We start from the raw sequence: 20,272 nt of genomic DNA on the forward strand, positions 1-20,272 counted from the left end.
CATCAGACAGACGCTGGAACTTGACAATGTTGTTCAGGTCGGCACCCATCAGGTTAGTCACCAGGTACCTGAGGAAACACACACACACACACACACACACACACACACAGGTCAGCACCCATCAGGTTAGTCACCAGGTACCTGAGGAAACACACACACACACACACACACACACACACACACACAGGTCAGCACCCATCAGGTTAGTCACCAGGTACCTGAGGAAACACACACACACACACACACACAGGTCAGCACCCATCAGGTTAGTCACCAGGTACCTGAGGAAACACTCAGGTCAACATACAACATACAACACACACACACACACACACACACACATGGACACAGTGGACCATACACACACACACACACTTACACGCATACAGTACATACACACAAACACACACACACACCCACACACACACACTTACACGCATACACACACACACACACACACGTACACACACACACACTTACACGCATACACACACACACACACACACACACACACACACTTACACGCATACATACACACTAGGGGTGGGCGATATATATCGTCTGCGATAATATCGTGATTGTTGTTTTAACGATGTGCAAATTGACATTATCGAGTATTTAAATTACTTATGGGGAAAAAACACTCGAAATCACGCACTGAAGACTCATACATTCCCAGGAGGTAGGCTATGCGGGAGAAGTGCAGCAGAGCAAGTGTCACGTGATCACTAGTGGGTCACAACGTTGTCCCACGCAGCCTAATGTTTATTTTGTGCAGCGAGAGTAGCCTACTTGGGATTTTATGCGGCTACTTCTGTTCAAGTAGCATTGATGAGACAGTCACGTTTTTTCCTACACGGTATTATATGGAGAGAAAACATTAGCCTTTGAGTATTTTAATCGTCAGTTGTAAACAAATAACTATTCTCATGTAACTCTTTTGTAAATGGACTAAAGTTCGCTCTAAATATCTACGTTTACCGATTATGCTAACCGTTAGCATCTCTATGGGATTTCTCATATACATTAGCCATAAGCATTAGTTTCTATTCTGTAACTTGGAATGCTAGCCTACGTGATTGCTCTAAAACAAAACATAGAAGGAAATAACTGAGATGTAGGCTACTCTGTTGGTCTGCTCTTAGTTTTACAGTGAATCCTATGTAAAGGTTTGAAAGGAACTTCAGCTTCAGACTTTCTCTTGGGAAACTGTTAGGCCTATTCACCTTCTCTAATGTAGCTGGCTAGACCATGTCATTGCCACACACACAAGTGGGGGCAGAATTGGAAATGTGTCATAGAGTGACAATGCATTGGTTGATTTGGTTAAAAAGTCACAGGTTAGGTTATTGGTTATTGTAATGATGCTATTCATAAATAATGAGCTGTAAAGTAACTCAGACTTTAACAAAAACAATTTTTTAAAGGATATCGACTAATTATCGTTATCGTCAAAATCACAAAAAATATCGAGATATTATTTTTTGTCCATATCGCCCACCCCTAATACACACGTATACACACAAACACACACACACACTTACATGCATACACCCACGCATACACACACACACACGTACACACACACACACTTACACGCATACACACACACGCATACACACACACACACACACACACACACACACTTACACGCATACACACACACACACGCATACATACACACACACACACACACCTACACGCACACACACACACACTTACACGCATACACACACACAAACACACACACACACACACACTTACAAGCATAGACACACACACACACACACTTACAAGCATACACACACAGACTTACACGCATACAGACAGACACAAACACACACAAACACACACACACTTATATGCATACACACAGAGACACACACAAACACACATGGACACAGTGGACCATATAAACACACACACACACACACACACACACTTACAAGCATACACACACTTACACGCATACAGACAAACACAAACACACACACACACACATGGACACAGTGGACCATACATACACACACACACTTACACTTCATTGAAGTCTTCTAGAGAGGAAGCTGGAGTGAAAACATCCAGTAGTCCGATCACCTGTACACAGACCACAGACACAGGAGGAATTATGTTGTAGTATGTAGTATGTAGTATGTAGTATGTAGTATAGTGTAGTATGTAGTATGTAGTATGTAGTATGTTATAGTGTAGTATGTAGTATGTTATAGTGTAGTATGTAGTATGTAGTATAGTGTAGTATGTAGTATGTAGTATGTTATAGTGTAGTATGTAGTATGTTATAGTGTAGTATGTAGTATGTAGTATGTAGTATGTAGGGAGTACATTTGTAGTATAGTGTAGTATGTAGGGAGTACATTTGTAGTATAGTGTAGTATGTAGTATGTAGTATGTAGTATGTAGGGAGTACATTTGTAGTATAGTGTAGTATATAGTATGTAGGGAGTACATTTGTAGTATAGTGTAGTATATAGTATGTAGGGGATGATGTTGTAGTATGTAGGGAGTACATTTGTAGTATAGTGTAGTATATAGTATGTAGGGAGTACATTTGTAGTATGTTATAGTATGTAGTATGTAGGGAGTACATTTGTAGTATAGTGTAGTTTAAAGTATGTAGGGAGTACATTTGTAGTATAGTGTAGTATATAGTATGTAGGGGATGATGTTGTAGTATGTAGGGAGTACATTTGTAGTATAGTGTAGTATATAGTATGTAGGGGATGATATTGTAGTATGTAGGAAGTAATGTTGTAGTATGTTATAGTGTAGTATGTAGGGAGTGATGTCGTAGTATGTTATAGTGTAGTATATAGAGAGTAATGTTGTAGTATGTTAAAGTTGTAGTATGTAGGGGATGATATTGTAGTATGTAGGGAGTAATGTTGTAGTATTTATATTGGAGTATTTTTCTAGTAGTGTTTGTCTCTCACATTCTCATGCTTCATGTGTTTGAGCAGGCGCAGCTCTCTGTAGGACCGGCGGCTGTGGATGAGCGTTGTAGTATGTTATAGTGTAGTATGTAGGGAGTAATATTGGAGTATAGTCTCTCACGTTCTCATGCTTCATGTGTTTGAGCAGGCGCAGCTCTCTGTAGGACCGCCGGCTGTGGATGAGCGACTGGAAGGGTCTGGACAGCTTCTTCACCGCCACCTTCTGACGCAACTTCACGTCATACGCTGAGCTGAAGATGGAGAGGGGGATAGAGAGAGAGAGAGAGAGGGGGGGGGTGGAGAGAAAAGTGGAGATGGAGCAGGCACAGAGGATAGAGACAGAGAGAGAGAAGCACACACACACACACACACACACACACACACACACACACACACATTCTTTTAATGCCAATGGTTAGAATGCCGGTATCAGCCCTCCTGCTATATATCTGACCCCAAGCCAGGAGCTGTCTCTGCCCCTGAAGTTAAAACACTGCTGGGTTAGCAGTGTGTGTGTGTGTGTTCCAGAGGTTCTGTCTGAGGTGTGTCACAGCTTAACACTACTGGGTTAGCCTTGTGTGTGTGTGTTTGTGTGTGTGTGTGTGTGTGTGTCTGTGTGTCTGTGTGTGTGTGCATATGTGTGTGTGAGTGAAACCTGTGCCCCTGATATAGTCCAGAGCCCTGTACTGCTGTGGGCTCTACTGAAAACAGCATCCATACATGGCCTCTCCCTCTCCTCCCCTCTCATCTCCCCCTCCTCCTCTCGTCTCCTCTCCTCTCCCCCTCCTCTCTTCTCCTTCTCTCTTCTCATCTCCCCCTCCTCTCTTCTCCTCCCCTCCCCCTCTCCTCTCCTCCTCTCTTCTCTCCCTCTCTTCTCCTCCGCTCCTCCCCTCCCCCTCTCCTCTCCCCCTCCTCTCTTCTCTCCTCTCCTCAGCATGTGGAAAACACACCAGACATTTCCCAGTCTGCATACTGCCATTGATCTCCCTCTGACTTCCTGGATGTGTGAGTGAAGATGCCAGAAAGAGGGTATGTGTGTGTATGTGTAGTTTTGTGGGAGACAGGGAGTGTGTGTGTGTGTGTGTATGTGTGTGTGTGTGTGTGTGTGTTTGTGTGGCTTTGTGGGAGAAGAGAGTGTGTGTAGAGATGGTTGTGTGTGTGTGTGTGTGTGTGTGTCAGTGTGTGTGCTCTTGCTCAGAGCGTTTAATGCATTTCTGGATGGGAGTCATGAGTTTCTTTCATTTCCCGTCAGTAGGCCCAGATGAGATCATAAGGGCCTTGCATCACAACCATGGCCAGAATAGTACTCCAGCCTGGCCCTGATGTGGCTCTGATGTGGCCCTGATGTGGCCCTGATGTGGCTCTGATATGGCCCTGATGTGGCTCTGATGTGGCCCTGATGTGGCCCTGATGTGGCTCTGATGTGGCCCTGATGTGGCTCTGATATGGCTCTGATGTGGCTCTGATGTGGCCGGCCCTGATGTGGCTCTGATGTGGCCCTGATGTGGCTCTGATGTGGCCCTGATGCGGTCCTGATGTGGCCCTGATGTGGCCCTGATGCGGTCCTGATCTGATCTGATCAAGGCTCTGCTGCTTATCTGGGAGACGTCCTCAGCAGTTCAGAGCACTCGCCCGTCAAACGGAGGAATCAAGCGATATGGAGACATACAAGGTCACAACTGTGTGGTATGCTGACAACGTAAACATCTTGAACCAGAGGCAGACACACACACACACACAAACACACACAGTTGCCCTGTGACAGACAGCTGACTGAAGCCGGACACACAGACAAACACAGCACCTCCACGTTCTATTTACACACACACACACACTCACACACACACACACACACTCACACACACACACACACTCACACACACACACACTCCATTTACATGGATCCAGCGGCTATACAATACTTCTCATGTTGTTGAACTATTCACAGTTGCACATATGCAGAACTGAGCCAAGTGAAGGTACCTGAATTGAAACGGAAACAGAGGACACTGAACTGAGAACTAACTGCAGAAAAGCAGAGGAAAACTGAACTGAGAACTAACTGCAGAAAAGCAGAGGAAAACTGAACTGAGAACTAACTGACTGCAGAAATAAAACTGGACTCCACTGTCCTCGGCACTATGTGTGCACAGAGTCACAGCACTCCTGTTGCCACACAGAGGATGACCTCACATGAATACAAAAATCATAGATTGGCATGAATATAAAAATCACAGATTGGCATGAATATAAAAATCATAGATTGACAAGATGAACCTTTGGGACAGAGCTGCAAGCTGCAGGATAAACTGCAGCCTTTGCAATTACCCAATTACCCAATTGTCTTAGTTCAAATTGCAATTACCCAATTGTCTTAGTTCAAATTGCAATTTCGATTAAACAATTAATTGTGCAGACGTACACAAGACACACACACACACACACAAAACATGACAGTTGAGTTGTGTGTGTATGCCTACTGCCCAAGACACACACACACACACACAAAACATGACAGTTGAGTTGTGTGTGTATGCCTACTGCCCAAGACACACACATACACACACACACGCACAAAACATGACAGTTGAGTTGTGTGTGTATGCCTACTGCCCAAGAGCACAAGAACACACCTGCTGTGTTCTACCTTTTGAAGCTGCTGGCTATATGAGCAGTGTTGGAGTGGGATCATATAGCCATATCTCATGATAAAGCTCCATGCAATATCAATATAGCTCCATGCAATATCTCATGATAAAGCTCCATGCAATATCAATATAGCTCCATGCAATATCTCATAATATAGCTCCATGCAATATCTCAAATAAAGCTCCATGCATGATAAAGCCCCATGCAATATCTCATGATAAAGCCTCTGCTTTCATACATTCGGAGAGGTGTTCAGTAGCCTATCTAACACACTGCCATGCCAGCTATGATTGAACTGGGCTGAATTGAATGTAACTGAATTTCGTGAAAACATATCATTACATTGCGCAACATCGCGAGCACTCAAGTTGGTGCAAGAGCAGATGGCGCAAGATTGGAGAAATATGAATTGACTGCACGCATGAGCCATTGCTGTTAAGCCATCCTCTTTGCATGCTTCACGATAAAGTATCATCGGTATCACCGAACCCTAACTTGGGGGGGGGGGGGGGCTGAGTCATTGGTTCGACCCACTTACCGCGCATCACATCACCACCGGGCAACATCCACAGGACTTCCCCCGAGTGGTGGAGCTTCTCGGTGCACAGGTGCCCGTCGTCGTGTCTTGTCGTGTGATATGATCGCGATATAAGAGGCAAGACAATGAGCTAATGCAAGACCGACCTGGCGCTGTAGGCTATTAAGCCAAACTGAGCAGACCGCCTATGCTGGTCTGTCACGGAATTGCCCCTCTGCTGATCAAACACCTCCTCCAGATATAATCGCACAAAGCACAATATTGGACAGATCTCCCTGAAATGCCTTAAAAATGTGAAATGTGAGCCTTCAGGGTCTTATATGGTTATTCAGACCGGAACGCCGTGTCGGTGTGTGTGTGTCTGTGAATGTTTTGTTTGTGAGGTGTGATGGTCCTGCCTGCCTCGCCCCTCTCCTCTTCACACACTCACCACACAGTTCCGTACGCCCCGGATCCAACCGGCGTCAGGTTCTGGTAGCGCTCGGGAACCTCCCATACGGTCTTGTTGAGCTCCTGCCGGTAAAAGCCGGGTCTGGCTGACATTTTCTCCGCTTGCTCGGCTACTGTCACCTCCTTAAGCTGTGCAAACTAGCAATCCGAAGCGCGAGATGCTGCTGGGTGAGTGAGTGACACCAACCGGCTGCTCTCGCTCTCTTTCTCTTTCTCTCCGCTGATGGACCAAACGGGAGAGGAGGGGGGAGGGCGGTACGCGAGCAGCTGATTCTGAGCTCCGCTACGGGAGGGTGTATGGTTGGCTAGAACAAGCGAGGGCGATGTGGCGTCAGAATTCCCATATACATTTCAGCCAAGACGGGACTGGATGCGGACCATTTCCGTTCCGTATGAATGGGTTCTTTAAACCAATGCGCAAGGTGCGTATTAGGAACAATACATTTGCAGCTCCAGATCTAACTACAGTACAGCGCCCCCACAACCAGAGAATGGTAAAGAACGGTAATGAGAAGTTATTCCAACCAGAGAATGGTAAAGAACGGTAAAGAACGGTAATGATAAGTTATTCCAACCAGGGAATGGTAAAGAACGGTAATAAGAAGTTATTCCGTCGCGTGCATTGGGATAAGCAGCAGCATCACCAAGACTCAAGACTTGAACATAATGTTGTCGCACAAATGCAGAATGGTTTTATGATGTTTGATGATTAGGCAAGCCGTGCATGGCACGATACGTTTATGTTGTCTGTTGCACTCAGGCTAAACGCAAGTAAATGCAGTTTATCCACCTCTGAAATTTCAGAAAAAGAGTTTATCCACCTCTCAACTTTTGCAACTTTTAACATTAAAAAAACACACTATGGCCCCAGCTGTGGCGCGGCTGGCTGGGGCGCCTGCGCTGTGCGCCGGCGGCCCGGGTTCGATTCCCGCCCCGTGGTCCTTTCCGGATCCCGCCCCGACTCTCTCTCCCATTCGCTTCCTGTCACTCTCCACTGTCACTATCATAGAAGGCCAAGGAAATATACTTAAAAAAAAAAAAAAAAGAAAACACACTATATTATCCACATTCATAATATGTACAGTCATCTACACTCTAGGGAGCATTTCGTAACACTGGTATTGTTATAAACATTGGACAATAACCTGTTGGATTTCTGGTTGAACCTGGTTGAAATGTCGAGAACCAATGCATGCAAATGAATCAGACTTGAGACTTTATCATCTTTTTTATTTTTGTTTGTTCCCAAGTGACCATTAGCTGTATGTTGTTTTCTGTGTCTCCGGAAATGCCTTAGGAACACACATGTTTGTTTCTGCAAATTGAAAGGGTCTATAGGCGGCCCTACACCTACCCCCTCCCTTGGAAAAAGCAGTCATGTGATAGATCAAAATCAGCTTTTTCAAAATTACATGTATACATCTGGTAGTCATTGTATTTTGCTTTGTTTTTTCTTGTTGGCTGTAAAATACTGTATTCACAACAGCAAATTATTTGGGGAAAATCATTTAGTTTCAATATTTACTGTGAATTTCCACTTCTCTCTGTAGATGACTTTCTCTCTTGAATGAAATTATACATAGAAGCCCATGAAAGACAGAAGAGCTTTAGGTTTTGAGCAACAGTACATGATGTAACCAAAATGTCATATTATGACAAAAGTATTTATAATGTGAGGTGAATGCTTGCTTTAGATATGTTTTTATGACATTTTGAATGTTGTGTTTTGAAAAATAGACACAAAGTTTTGAAAATGTGTGTAACAGTTGTAAAACACTGCAATGATGACATGGTGTCTCCTACTGAGGGGAGGAAGTAGATATAAAACCATGAGATGCCCCTGGCCAGGAAGAGTAATCAGGAACCGAACACTCCGACAGTCACAGAACACTCAGACAGAATACTCCGAGAGAACACTCCAACAGTCACAGAACACTCCGACAGGATCAGAACTGAAAGCACACAACCATGGGAGAAAATGTCCAAAAGCTTCAAGACAATATACATATACACAATATACATACATGATATAACAATGTCATGGAAGGTTCTCTATCTCTCTCCAGTGTGTGTTTGTATGTGTGTGGTGCGTGCATGTGTGTGTGTGTGCATCCCCCCCCCCCCCCCCCAACAAAAAACTTTAGCCTATTATTATACCTATAATGTCTAGTCAGTACACCAAATAAGGAAGGCCTATAGATAGAAACTGTGAAAATATGTAGATTTTGGTAGTTTGGTATTTTCATGTAGCCTTGGCAACTAGCCATTTAGTAGACTATAGGCCTGAATAATATGCACATGAATTGACACTTGTTAAACTCACCTCAACATGTATTTTGCAATCATTTGTGTCATTTGTCTTTTGCAATCATATGTGCTAAAGTCACTGTTACAAACAGTGCAGTGTGCAAGACTAGGCCTATCATTATTTTTTAGTCTTATGAGACAAGGGTAGCCTACACTTTGAAATGGCTCTTACATTTTCCTTTTTTTGAGGCGCTGACTTACTGCTATGACGCTCCTGTTCCTATACACTGAAAACTGATTGGTTGATTTAGCGAAACAGGCCAATCAGGATGCTCTCTGTCTTGGATGCGCTCAGGCACACACACACCACCCCTCTCTCTCTCTCCCGTCGTGTGCGCGCTCTTGATCGTTAGGTTCCGGGAGATTTTATCTAATTTGCGGGCGTCAGGGAGCCGCTATCAATATGCAGAAGACTCTCGGAACTTCCGGAAGACTTGGGATGTAGTAGGGGGGCCTATGTGTCTAATTTGGGGGCCTGTGGGATTCGCATGTTAATTTTTGGAGAGTATTATATCTTTGTTCTAGGGGTTCTTAAGAGTAAAAAAAAACATGTCTCCATTTTTTTTGAAGGTTTTGAAGGACCCAAATCAAAGGTCAAATTCAGAAAAGGTCAAATATGGTGTTTTGTCCATAAACCTCACATTGCTGGTATTATAGCATAGGGTTTGGTGCCTACAAGGTGTGCAAAAGTGGGCCACATAAACAATACAACATAATAAAACATTTTTAGGCTGATGATTGATCTCTTTAACCAGAAATTGTGCCTAAAATTCTCGAAATTGTCCGCTAAAAAATAATACCGGTACTTCAATATCAATACAATCAATTCATGCCTATTAGTGTGCTTGAGTGTAGGCCTAGCCTGCTCTGTCAGTTCTTGTCTACACCCATTCAGAGCACAAAGTGCAGAGATCTCTGTTAAATCAAGTGTAATAGACTTAATAGACTTTTACATAGTACCAGCTGAAGTCTGTGCTTTCCGTAGCTTATGTAAGTGTGATGAAAAGAAAGGCTAAAGGATCAGATAGACAAACAGACAGTTGTGTGTGTGTGTGTGTAACAGAGAGAAAGAGAAAGAGAGACACTACCAGCATGGATGGATTATGAACTTTCAGGCCCCTGGGCCCAGGTGTATTAAGGGCCACCCACTAATTGTTTTGCGGGGGACATTTTTAAAAATGTATTTGATGTGATTTCCTATATTCTGGTGCATTTTGGGGATGGCCAATACTTTAATTCAATCAGATTCATAGCCTATATGTTGATATGATGTGTTGATATTGAGGCAATGATTCCATGCAATGGCTTGGGCCCCCTGACTCCTTGTCTCCCCTGGGCTTGGGCCCGGTAGGCCCATGCAGTAATCCATCCCTGACTACCATTGACAGTTGGCTGATGATAGCTGGCAGTGATAGAATTTAGAATATCGAATAACCTGAAGCACATAGTGCTCTGTTCTTCATGGTTGGTGATATTAGTGACCTTCTAGCCTTCTACATTTGAGCAAGCACATTTTCATAGTCCATGGTGGCACAGTCTAGTTAGGTTATATTCTAAGGTGTGTCTTTCTGTTAGTCAGGTGATGGCACACATATTCTAAAAGAAACAGATTTTGGGCTATGTATCCAGTGGCAGATATGTGTGGACTGGTGAATGAACCATCACTAGAGACATATGCCAAATGTCTTGTTTTTGTCCATGAGAGAGTATAGAGATGGGGATCACAGATCAGCCAACGATTACATTGTTACAGTGCAGTTATCTTACAAGAGAACAAAGCAGTTTGGCACAGGAACTGCTACAAATCCACCTGTAACAGTGAGCATCTGCAGCATGCTAAGATTCACTACTAGAAATCATGTGAAGCAGGCAGGACTCAGTGTCTTCAGAAAAGACGTGGTAGACCATCTTCTAAACCTGCAGCAACACCTGCAACTGCATCAAGTCCATCTAGAGGGACTTTGTACACTTGTTCAGCAGCAGCTGCTGCCAGTGTGGCAAGTGGTAGGTTAGCTCTCAAATAGTAATGTCGACTACGCCATCTGAGGCCCTGCCCCTCAGAATATTCAATCAATTGGACTAGCTTAGTACATGAAGCCCAACCAGGCAACACAGGTTCGTGGTCACAGAAAACCAGAGGCGTGGTTCCAAAAATAGTGTCTTTATTAACAAATATTAAAAACATATAGGGAGTGAGTTCTCTCCAGACAGTCAGACTTTTTGCCACTAAGGCACTGACACAAACGGCCTACAAGGCCTGGACACACATGACACACACACATACACCAGAATGAGCTCATCAGAGTACTGGCTGAGGAGGGATGGGAGGAGCCAGGAACAGGGCTGGAGCTTACCCAGGGCTGGAGAGCATATCAGGGAGAGGGTCTACAGACACACCACACGTGAATATGTCAATAGCAAATACTCAAAATGCACCACAGCAGGAAAAGTGAAGGGACGCCACCACCTCGAGATAGTCCGCCACCCCAGTTGGCCTGCAGCTCCTGTCCGGCACGAGAGGAGAATCAAAGGAGCCAATACTCCTAATACGCACAATGCACAGTATATGCACAGTATAGGCAGGTGAACATCGTATCTTTATAAAGTAGTTAAGGTCTACTGGACGAGAGCTTCCGTCGGTATACAGTTCTTCTCCCGTGTGAAAGTTTAAAATTTATACAAACATACAATAAACAAAACATGTAAAATCGACCATCACAACTTAGGTCAAAACAAAACAAAACAAAACAGCAGCGTTCGGAACTTGAACCAAGATGCCTTGATGTTGCCGCTCCTTGTGTTACCGCAAGCTCTGCAATCAGCTGAGGTCGGCTATGAGGCCCATGTTCAGCAGCCGACAGCAAATCCAGGAATGTCACTGGATGCATGCAGTGAGCAGGAGGCCAAAAGAGCACAAGGGATCCCGCGGTGAAGGCAGGAGTCAGGTGGACAACCAACAGTATGCAGCTGTGACGTCTGCCTTCAAATTAAAAGTTACAATTTAAGTAGCCACTTCCCTACGCTAATTGGCTCACCTCCGAATGCAAAGAGCCACTCGCAATGGCACTACTGGGTTAAGCAAGGGGCGTGGACCTTGTCCTGTTACACCAGCATAGATAAGTGCTTCTTCTGTCAGAAGCAGACAAAAGAGCGTCTTCATGAGGTGTCCTCTTTCAATGCAGGCAACCAACCAAGAACTATAAGTAATATTTTGAAGTCAATTACTTTTAACAGGTAGCCAGTGTAAAGATGCTAGGATGGGGAAAATATGTTCATATTTTTTGTGTGTGTGAGCAGCTGCATTTTGAATAAACTGTTAGCTCTTTAGACAGGTATTATTACAGCCAGCATAATATCATTGCAATAGTCTATCCTTGAGATGACAAAACATTAATTTCTTGGCATCTGGTAAGGAGAAGGACTTCCTTATCTTTGAAATGTTCCTTAAATGGTAAAATTAAGTTTTGGTGATCTGTTTTATGTGATTACTTAGTGCTAGGTCCTGGTCAATTATAACTCCCAGGTTTTTAACACTTGTGGATGAGGTCAGTGGAAGATCACTATGTAGCCTGTAATGTGGATAGGACATCCCTCATCTTTTTGAACCTAAAACCATGACTTCTGTTTTATCTGAGTTCAAAAGCAGGAAATTATTCGTCATCCATGTCTTTATAGCTCTTATACATGAGTCAAGTTTGGCTAACGGGGTTAATTAATCAGGTTTTATGGAGAGGTATAGTTATGTATCATCTGCTAAACAACAGGGGCCCCAGTACTGAGCCTTGAGGCACTCCATATTTTACCATAATCTTGGTAGATGGTTTATTATGGACCTGTACAAATTGTTGACGGTTAGGAAGGTATGATCTAAACCAAGCGAGTGCTGAGTCTTTGATGCCTATCAAATTTTCAAGCCTAAGTAGTATCTATGCTGTCAAAGGCAGCGCTGAGGTCCAGGAGGACCAGTATAGATACAAGGCTTGGTTTTTTTTGTGGGAGAGCTTAATAACAGATGTCTTAAACGACTGCGGTACATGCTCTGACAGAATTATTTATAATCTAGAGCAAAACATTATCCAGGAAGGGGAGACCAGTCTTAAGAAGGTGAGTACAAATAGGGTTTAGTAGACTAGTTGTAGATTTTGATGAGGACATTGTGGAGGTGAGATCTAATATGTTGTGTATATGTAAATGAATTAAATGTTGTTTGAGGTCTCATCTGTGATTCAGTGATTTTGCTATCTTTCAGCAATGGAGTATGTGTATTTGGTGAAACTGATTGGTTATTGATCTTATCTCTAATTGTTTGACATACAATCATAATACTGACATACAATCATACTGTTGAAAATAATAAAATAAATGTTTTATGAACTTTATTCAACATAGCCATGATTTAGGCAATATTTATGGTGTTAATTATAGTGAAATATACAATTTAACAAAAATAGGGTTAAAACAGGTTTAAAAAAATGGAGACATCATTTTTCTCCATGTTCAATGACCTCTAAAGACAGTCCAACCACTCTCCAAAAATTAACATTTCAATCCCACAGAAACCACATAGGCCCCCTGACTAATGTCTGGTGTGTGTGTGAGTGTGTTAAGTGTGTGTGTGTGTGTTTGTGTTAAAGGAACCATATGTAAGATTGTGGCCAAACTGGTACTACAATCACTTTCAAATTACTGTAGAGTGATGTATCCCCTCCCCCTCCCCCTGACTCGAGGTTGCCAACCCGGATGCCGAAACACTGACTTTGTTATTAGTAGATAGGTAGAGGGTGGCGCATCAGGCCAAAACACAACATGACATGACAAAACACAACATCAACATCAGTTGAGGGCTGCAACTTCACTTTTTAAATGACAAATATCCTGGCCGGACTACTGTTGTCAGTGATATAAGTATTTGAAATTAATATGATTTCTTAATGTCTAGTGACATATCAGGGCCATTTTATGATTAATTGAAATACATTTCTTACATATGGTTCCTTTAAGTGTGTGTGTGTAAGTGTGTTAAAGGACAATTCCGGCGCAAAATGAACCTACATGTAGGGGTTAATAACACATGTGTACCGAGTTTGACCGTTCGCTGGGATTTGTTTTCATGCTAGTCGAATGTGACCAGTTTTATTGCAAACCGCTTATTAGTGTTTAATGCTAGCCTTCGGGGCAGACGTACAGTAGAAAGAAATCGCTATTTCTATACCACTAACAAGGCTCAAAATAGCACCACACTTACACGGTAGCATAATGAGGGTCTCGTAAACCGAAGCATTGAGAACTTTGTAAGTGTACAGGTAAAAAGAAACACATTACCGTTCACGACAACGCATACAGCTTAAAAGTGGCGCTTTGGACGTTATGCATTTATATGAAAGTTTGACTTGGGTACATTCACAAAACACTATATGATGCATTTGGCGAGAGTTACAGATGAAATGTGTGACTGTTTGCTGATAAGATACACGCTTACTTGTTATGGGTGATGCAGACAAACTTCTGTATGACAAAACGCCGTTTGTTAGTGATTGGTTCAAAGCGGTTCAAAGGAACTCCAATGATTTTAAACCTCAAACTGTGCCCTCCCACCCGGAAATAAACGTTTGCCTATGGATCTAGGCCTATGGATCTAGGCCTATGGATCTGGGCCTATGGATCCAGGCCAGACTCTCTGCGAAGTCGGAGCAATGTAACAAAGCACTCAGGCAAAGCAGCCTGCCTCTGCCTGACCAGCTATGGCAAGAACCACATGCAGTCAGCAAATTATGTTTTTTACAAAGTAGCCTAGGCTAGGCCCTATTAGCCTACTTTTATTGGAGCCATCCGGAGATATGTGCCTAATATGCTAACCTAACAGGGGCAGCCCAACGCAGCTCACTTTGCTATGATTCGTGACACATTCTAACATCTTATTAGCATTAATGTTCCAACTCATCATCAACTCACCTGTTGTTACTGAGGTTAAGTAGTAGGCTAGCCTAGTCTACTGTCAAGTGTTGTTAACAGATGACTTGAATTGTCCCACTGCTGCTGCTGCTGCACTAGCCTACTCACGATTTGATCAGAACTGTGGGCTACACTTCCTGACAGGGCCAATGGTCGTAGATAGAGTGCAGTAATTGGTTCAGTCCCTAAAAGTGCCGTCGAAAACGGCAGCTATCTTTTTTTCTTTTTTTTTTACTTTTCACTGAACGGAGCTGGGGTGGGCCAAGTCTACAACACTCCTCAGTCTGCCGTTCCTCCGTCTGCCCTGTTCCTCCCGGTTTGCTCGCTCTTACTCTGCTTCTTTTCGCTGGCTCTGCCATGACGAATGTCTGAAAAACTCCATTGCCTACCTTGCCAGTGCCCGGCGTGTATGTGTGTAGTGCAGTAAAGCAGTTTGTTACATCGCAAGACCACAACACCTTCTGTCTCTGAGGCCGGCGGCCTGGTGGCCCAAAGTTGCAAGGCTGGTTTTTCCGCTCACAGACAGTAGAGGGAAGCGAGACAGCCACCATTCACCCCAGAAAAAGTCATATAACCATTCCAATGACTCTGATGCTGTTAAGCTAAGCTAATTAAGCTAATAAACCTGCATAGTTCCCCTTTAAAGATAAACAAAGGAACACATGGAACAGGACACAGGAAGTAAACAAAGTTAACAGGAAGTAACATGAGGAGCAGACAATGGAATACAGGCACCGTTTTTCAAAGTCAAGGATTTATGCTTGGTAGAACGAGGCCTGCCGAGTCAAATCCTTTAAAGACGGGGCAAGGCTTCTTCTTAGCATTCAAAAAACACAATGGAACAGACATTGCATCATTAAAAATAATTTGCGCACAGGATTGTGGGTGTTTCAAGCACGCAGAGGATACATCCATGCATCCTCGAAAATTCTCAGAACGAAGGACTCAGTACTTGATAGAATTTCAAAGCACCCTGCCTTGACATTGGAACAGTGCTTAGCAAGATTCGATGAAGTAACATCCTTAAAAAAGCGGCTTTGAAGGACTTTGAGAACGGTCAACATCACTACAGAAAGGGAGACAGAACTGAGACGAGACCCACACATGTGTTGCATTTGATTTATTGTTGCATTATGTAAATGTAAGATATAGAAGTCAACCAGATATAAAGAGAGTGACAATATCATATAAGGACTGTGACTGTTAAGAGTTATGATAAATCAAAATTTAACACCTAAGTCACTAAACTAAATCAGTATCGTAACACCCCCAATTATCACCACTTTTGTTCAGAAATTCTAAAACAACGATGTTTTTTAACACTTCAAAATAACATTTGCTAAATGAACCTTACATTTTTCAGTAGCCATAGGTGTGTAGATTTGAACAAAATCTGGTTTGGTTCTTAACGGGAGCATTTACTGACTGAAATATCCGATTTTGTTTACCACGCTCGGAGTTAGTAGTGCTGGCCTGATGGGTCGCCTATTTACACCGTTTCAACGGCACATTAACGGTTAGACCGAGAATTCTCGTCATGAAATTAAAATTCCACTGGAGCTCCAAGCGGTTGTGTACACGTAGCCTTACAACACTGTTTAAAGCTCTTCGAGTCACGATAAAATGTCATTTTTGGTACATAGCTAATTTAGATACACCTATGGTGTGGGTGGTTGCGTTGCGGTTGGAGTCCACCGTCTTGGTTTGTATATTAAGTGACACATACCGATGGTAATAGGGGAGTTCCAATAAATTGGACAAGACATCATGTTAGGAACACATAGAATTTTGATAAGAGGGAAACTTTAAAATCAAAACCATTGATCATACTGTCATTATCAAAAAAATAAAAATACAATTCAGATTTTACTGTAATCGCTGCAATTGACCTTCTCCTTGCAAAATCATTTCTTAACTCCATCGCAGACCGCATCTTTGGCCATCTCTGCAGCATCTTCTGGACTCTTAGCCTCCCCAGCTGCTTTGGCTCCTACAATCCCACCTGCCACTGCACCAGCAGCAACCATCAGACCTCCAACCACCCCTGCAGCTATTCCAGCTACCACCCCAAGACCTGCAACTCCTCCTGCACCCACGGCTGCCTCTGCTCCTCCTGCTCCCCCTGTTCCTCCTGCTCCCCCTGCTCCTCCTGCTCCTCCTGCTGCTCCTGCTGCTCCTGCTGTTGCTGCTCCTCCTGCTCCCCCTGCTCCTCCTGCTGCTCCTGCTCCTCCTGCTGCTGCTGCTCCTCCTGCTGCTCCTGCTCCTCCAGCTCCTGCTCCTCCTGCTGCTCCTGCTGCTCCTCCTGCTGCTGCTGCTGCTCCTGCTCCCCCTGCTCCTCCTGCTGCTCCTCCTGCTCCTGCTCCTCCTGCTGCTCCTCCTGCTGCTACTGCTCCTGCTGCTGCTGCTCCTGCTGCTCCTGCTACTGCTGCTCCTGCTCCTCCTGCTGCTGCTGCTCCTCCTGCTGCTCCTGCTGCTCCTGCTCCTCCAGCTCCTGCTCCTCCTGCTGCTCCCCCTGCTGCTCCTGCTGCTCCTCCTGCTCCTCCTGCTCCTCCTGCTGCTGCTGCTCCTCCTGCTCCTCCTGCTGCTCCTGCTGCTCCTCCTGCTGCTCCTGCTGCTCCTCCTGCTCCTCCTCCTGCTCCTGCTTCTCCTGCTCCTCCTCCTGCTCCTCCTGCTCCTGCTCCTCCTGCTCCTCCTGCACCCACGGCTGCCTCTGCTCCCACTGCTGCTACTGTTCCTGCCTCTACACCTGCTAATGCTGCAGCTCCAGCTCCACTACCTGCTCCTGCTGCTCCTCCTGCTGCTCCTCCTGCTGCTCCTGCTCCTCCTGCTGCTCCTGCTCCTTCAGCTCCTGCTCCTCCTGCTGCTCCTCCTGCTCCTGCTCCTCCTGCTGCTCCTCCTGCTGCTGCTCCTCCTGCTGCTACTGCTCCTGCTGCTGCTGCTCCTGCTGCTCCTGCTACTGCTGCTCCTGCTCCTCCAGCTCCTGCTCCTCCTGCTGCGGCTCCAGCTATTGTTGCCTTGGACAGGGAGAGGAGGAGTTCCTTCAGGCTCTTGCCACAGTGGTACACACCAGCTCCCACCAGCACAGGAATCATGAGCAGGGCGCCCAGCAACACTCCTGTAACGCATCCTGCCGCCATTATTTCCCAGCAAACTTCTGTCTTTGCTTCATTCCTATTTTCTCCCTGCAGGTCTTTCACCACTGCCTCTATGAACTCATTTGTGTAGTGTTTCCCATTATTCTGCTTCACCACTGCCTCTATGAACTCATTTGTGTAGTGTTTCCCATTATTCTGCTTCACCATCTCCTTGATGGTGCTCAGCAGCCTTCCCACCTGAATTCTGTTGCTCTGGTTCCCAAATAGCTTAGCGTTCCAGTGCTCATTATCAATGACATGGCAACGATTTCCACACTTCTCCACACGTTCCTGCAGCTTGGCATTCTCTTGCCCTTGAGCTCATAGCCATGAGTGAAGAGGAGAACTGTGTATTTGAAGACCTCTTCACTAAAATACTTTGTGATCTCCTCCACAGTCTCCATCTCATGTTTTGTGTATCTTCCCACTCGTGGGACAATGATCACAGCATGAGGGCCAGGGCAGCACTCAATAATACTTTCTGTCATCTTACCCGCTTGGTCATCTGACGAGTTTGTTCCAAAAAATCCTGGTGTGTCCACCAATTTAATAATTTTATTTTTAATGTATTTCTGTTTTATCACACCTTTGGATGTGAACGAGTTTGGAGATGCCTTCATCTGAAAACATGTCCGTCTTGAAATGATGTTCCCTGTGCTGTTTTTACCACCAGCAAGATCCTTCTTTCAGCATATCCTTTTAGTGGGGAAAAGAAAACATTATATGCATGTGTTCAATTTGCTATATTTAGTTAAAAAAACTACCTTGAAACAGCAACAGTCCAGCAAAAGTCCAGAACTGAAACAGACAAAAAATCCTAAATTTCCCACATAAATGATCTATCTATCTCTCTATCTACCTATCTCTCTATCTATCTATCTATCTATCTATCTATCTATCTATCTATCTTGTGATGAAACAGCGATGTTGACATAATGCCTAAGCTCTGTGTTGCCAACATACAGTATCCACAAAAGTTGACATGCAAATCGGCTGGCACTGGGCCAGCTCTCTTGTAGTGCCACTGTAGTATCACATGATCCGCTGTATAAAAATGCAAGTCAATGGAAGAGTGTTTTGTGGTTGTGTTCAAGAAAATTGAATCCTACAGAATTTCACAGAGCACTTTTAAAGTACAGTCAAGTTTAGACAATGCATAATCATCACAATTAATTTCCTATTGCTCATTTGCCCATATATGTCACTATATCATGTGATATCATGGCTATGCTTTTTATGCTTGTTATGAACTGTACTGGGGACAGCCACAATGGAGGAGACTAGAATACCCTGCTCATGTGTTCGTAACAGTCAGAAGAGGAGCTTGCCCTTGTTCGCACGATTGTGAGAGGACTACTGAGGGACCATCTTGTTCATTTTGTTTACCGGATTGGGTGCCATAGTTGGTAATTATGACATGCATAAATCCCATTCAACAGATTGTGGGAGATTGTATAACTATTCTAGTACAAATTGTTGAATAATATGACTAATAGAGCCTAACATGGTACAGAAATACATCATTGACAATACCCATTTAGATCCTTTACATTCCTGAATATGTTTTTATTTGATTGATTATAATAATGTGTTTACAGTGTTAAAACTAATTAACTATCATGTTTGGTAGTTCAGTGTACTTTTAATTTCATAACCTCACTTTCTTAGCTTTTTAAATGTATACATTTTGTACAATTATAATACAGGCAGAGTTTACCATATAAGGTGAAATATGAATATGTACCAATTAACTAACTGAAGTTGCACTCACCAGCCATTAAAGTATCTTTCACTAAGCAAAATGTCGATGGCGTTGTCTTGATGATCTTGTAGAAAACACAGGTATATGATCAGTGAGGGTTGTTTTATCCTGAACAAATTAAAATATGTTACAGTAAATTGCACGCATGCGCCAAATATTATTTGATTTGTAATGTCGAATGGGGGGGGGAGTGGTCGCTCCGGGCTCACTACCACAAAGGGCGCCCACTTTTGGTGTCTTGATTCATTTTTGCTTATTTACACTGATTGCTGGGGATAATAATAATTTAAAAAAATGCTACTAAAGATGCCACTGGTCCGTAGAGTGCGCTCACAATGGGAGTTCGTCTGTCATGCTGCAAATTAAATAGCCCGCACTCTCCATCTCGCTACACTGTTGCGTTTTAAAAGCGAAACTGATGCCACAACCGCCTGCATTTATTAGCAAGTAGGTCTAGTCTACACTGTGCCTATTTAGAGACAGCAGCATAAGCTTACCACGACAACAACAATCAATCAGGCGCGCCAGA

At 43.9% G+C, this 20,272-nt stretch overlaps 1 protein-coding gene and 1 pseudogene across 1 annotated transcript in view; both read right to left on the reverse strand.

Moving 5' to 3' along the window:
- Positions 1–6,759, reverse strand: part of mapk11 (mitogen-activated protein kinase 11) — a 17,836-nt gene extending 11,077 nt beyond the window's left edge. The window contains exons 1-4 of the mRNA XM_076296226.1: positions 6,569–6,759; positions 3,073–3,202; positions 2,039–2,097; positions 1–68 (exon numbers count right to left, since the gene is read on the reverse strand). The exon at positions 1–68 is cut by the window's left edge and continues 44 nt beyond it. Coding sequence (XP_076152341.1) covers positions 1–68; positions 2,039–2,097; positions 3,073–3,202; positions 6,569–6,681 — 370 coding nt within the window. The 5' untranslated portion in view covers positions 6,682–6,759. The remainder of the gene's footprint in view (positions 69–2,038; positions 2,098–3,072; positions 3,203–6,568) is intronic.
- A 1,686-nt stretch (positions 6,760–8,445) lies between these two features.
- LOC143136809 (uncharacterized) lies at positions 8,446–19,814 on the reverse strand (annotated as a pseudogene).
- Positions 19,815–20,272: the final 458 nt, after the last annotated feature.

Source organism: Alosa pseudoharengus, unplaced genomic scaffold (genome assembly GCF_046254945.1).
Source record: "Alosa pseudoharengus isolate Yale_2024_CS ecotype anadromous, Long Island Sound unplaced genomic scaffold, YU_APseudo_1.1 YU_APseudo_1.1_scf_20, whole genome shotgun sequence".
In the NCBI taxonomy this organism is placed as follows: domain Eukaryota; kingdom Metazoa; phylum Chordata; class Actinopteri; order Clupeiformes; family Clupeidae; genus Alosa; species Alosa pseudoharengus.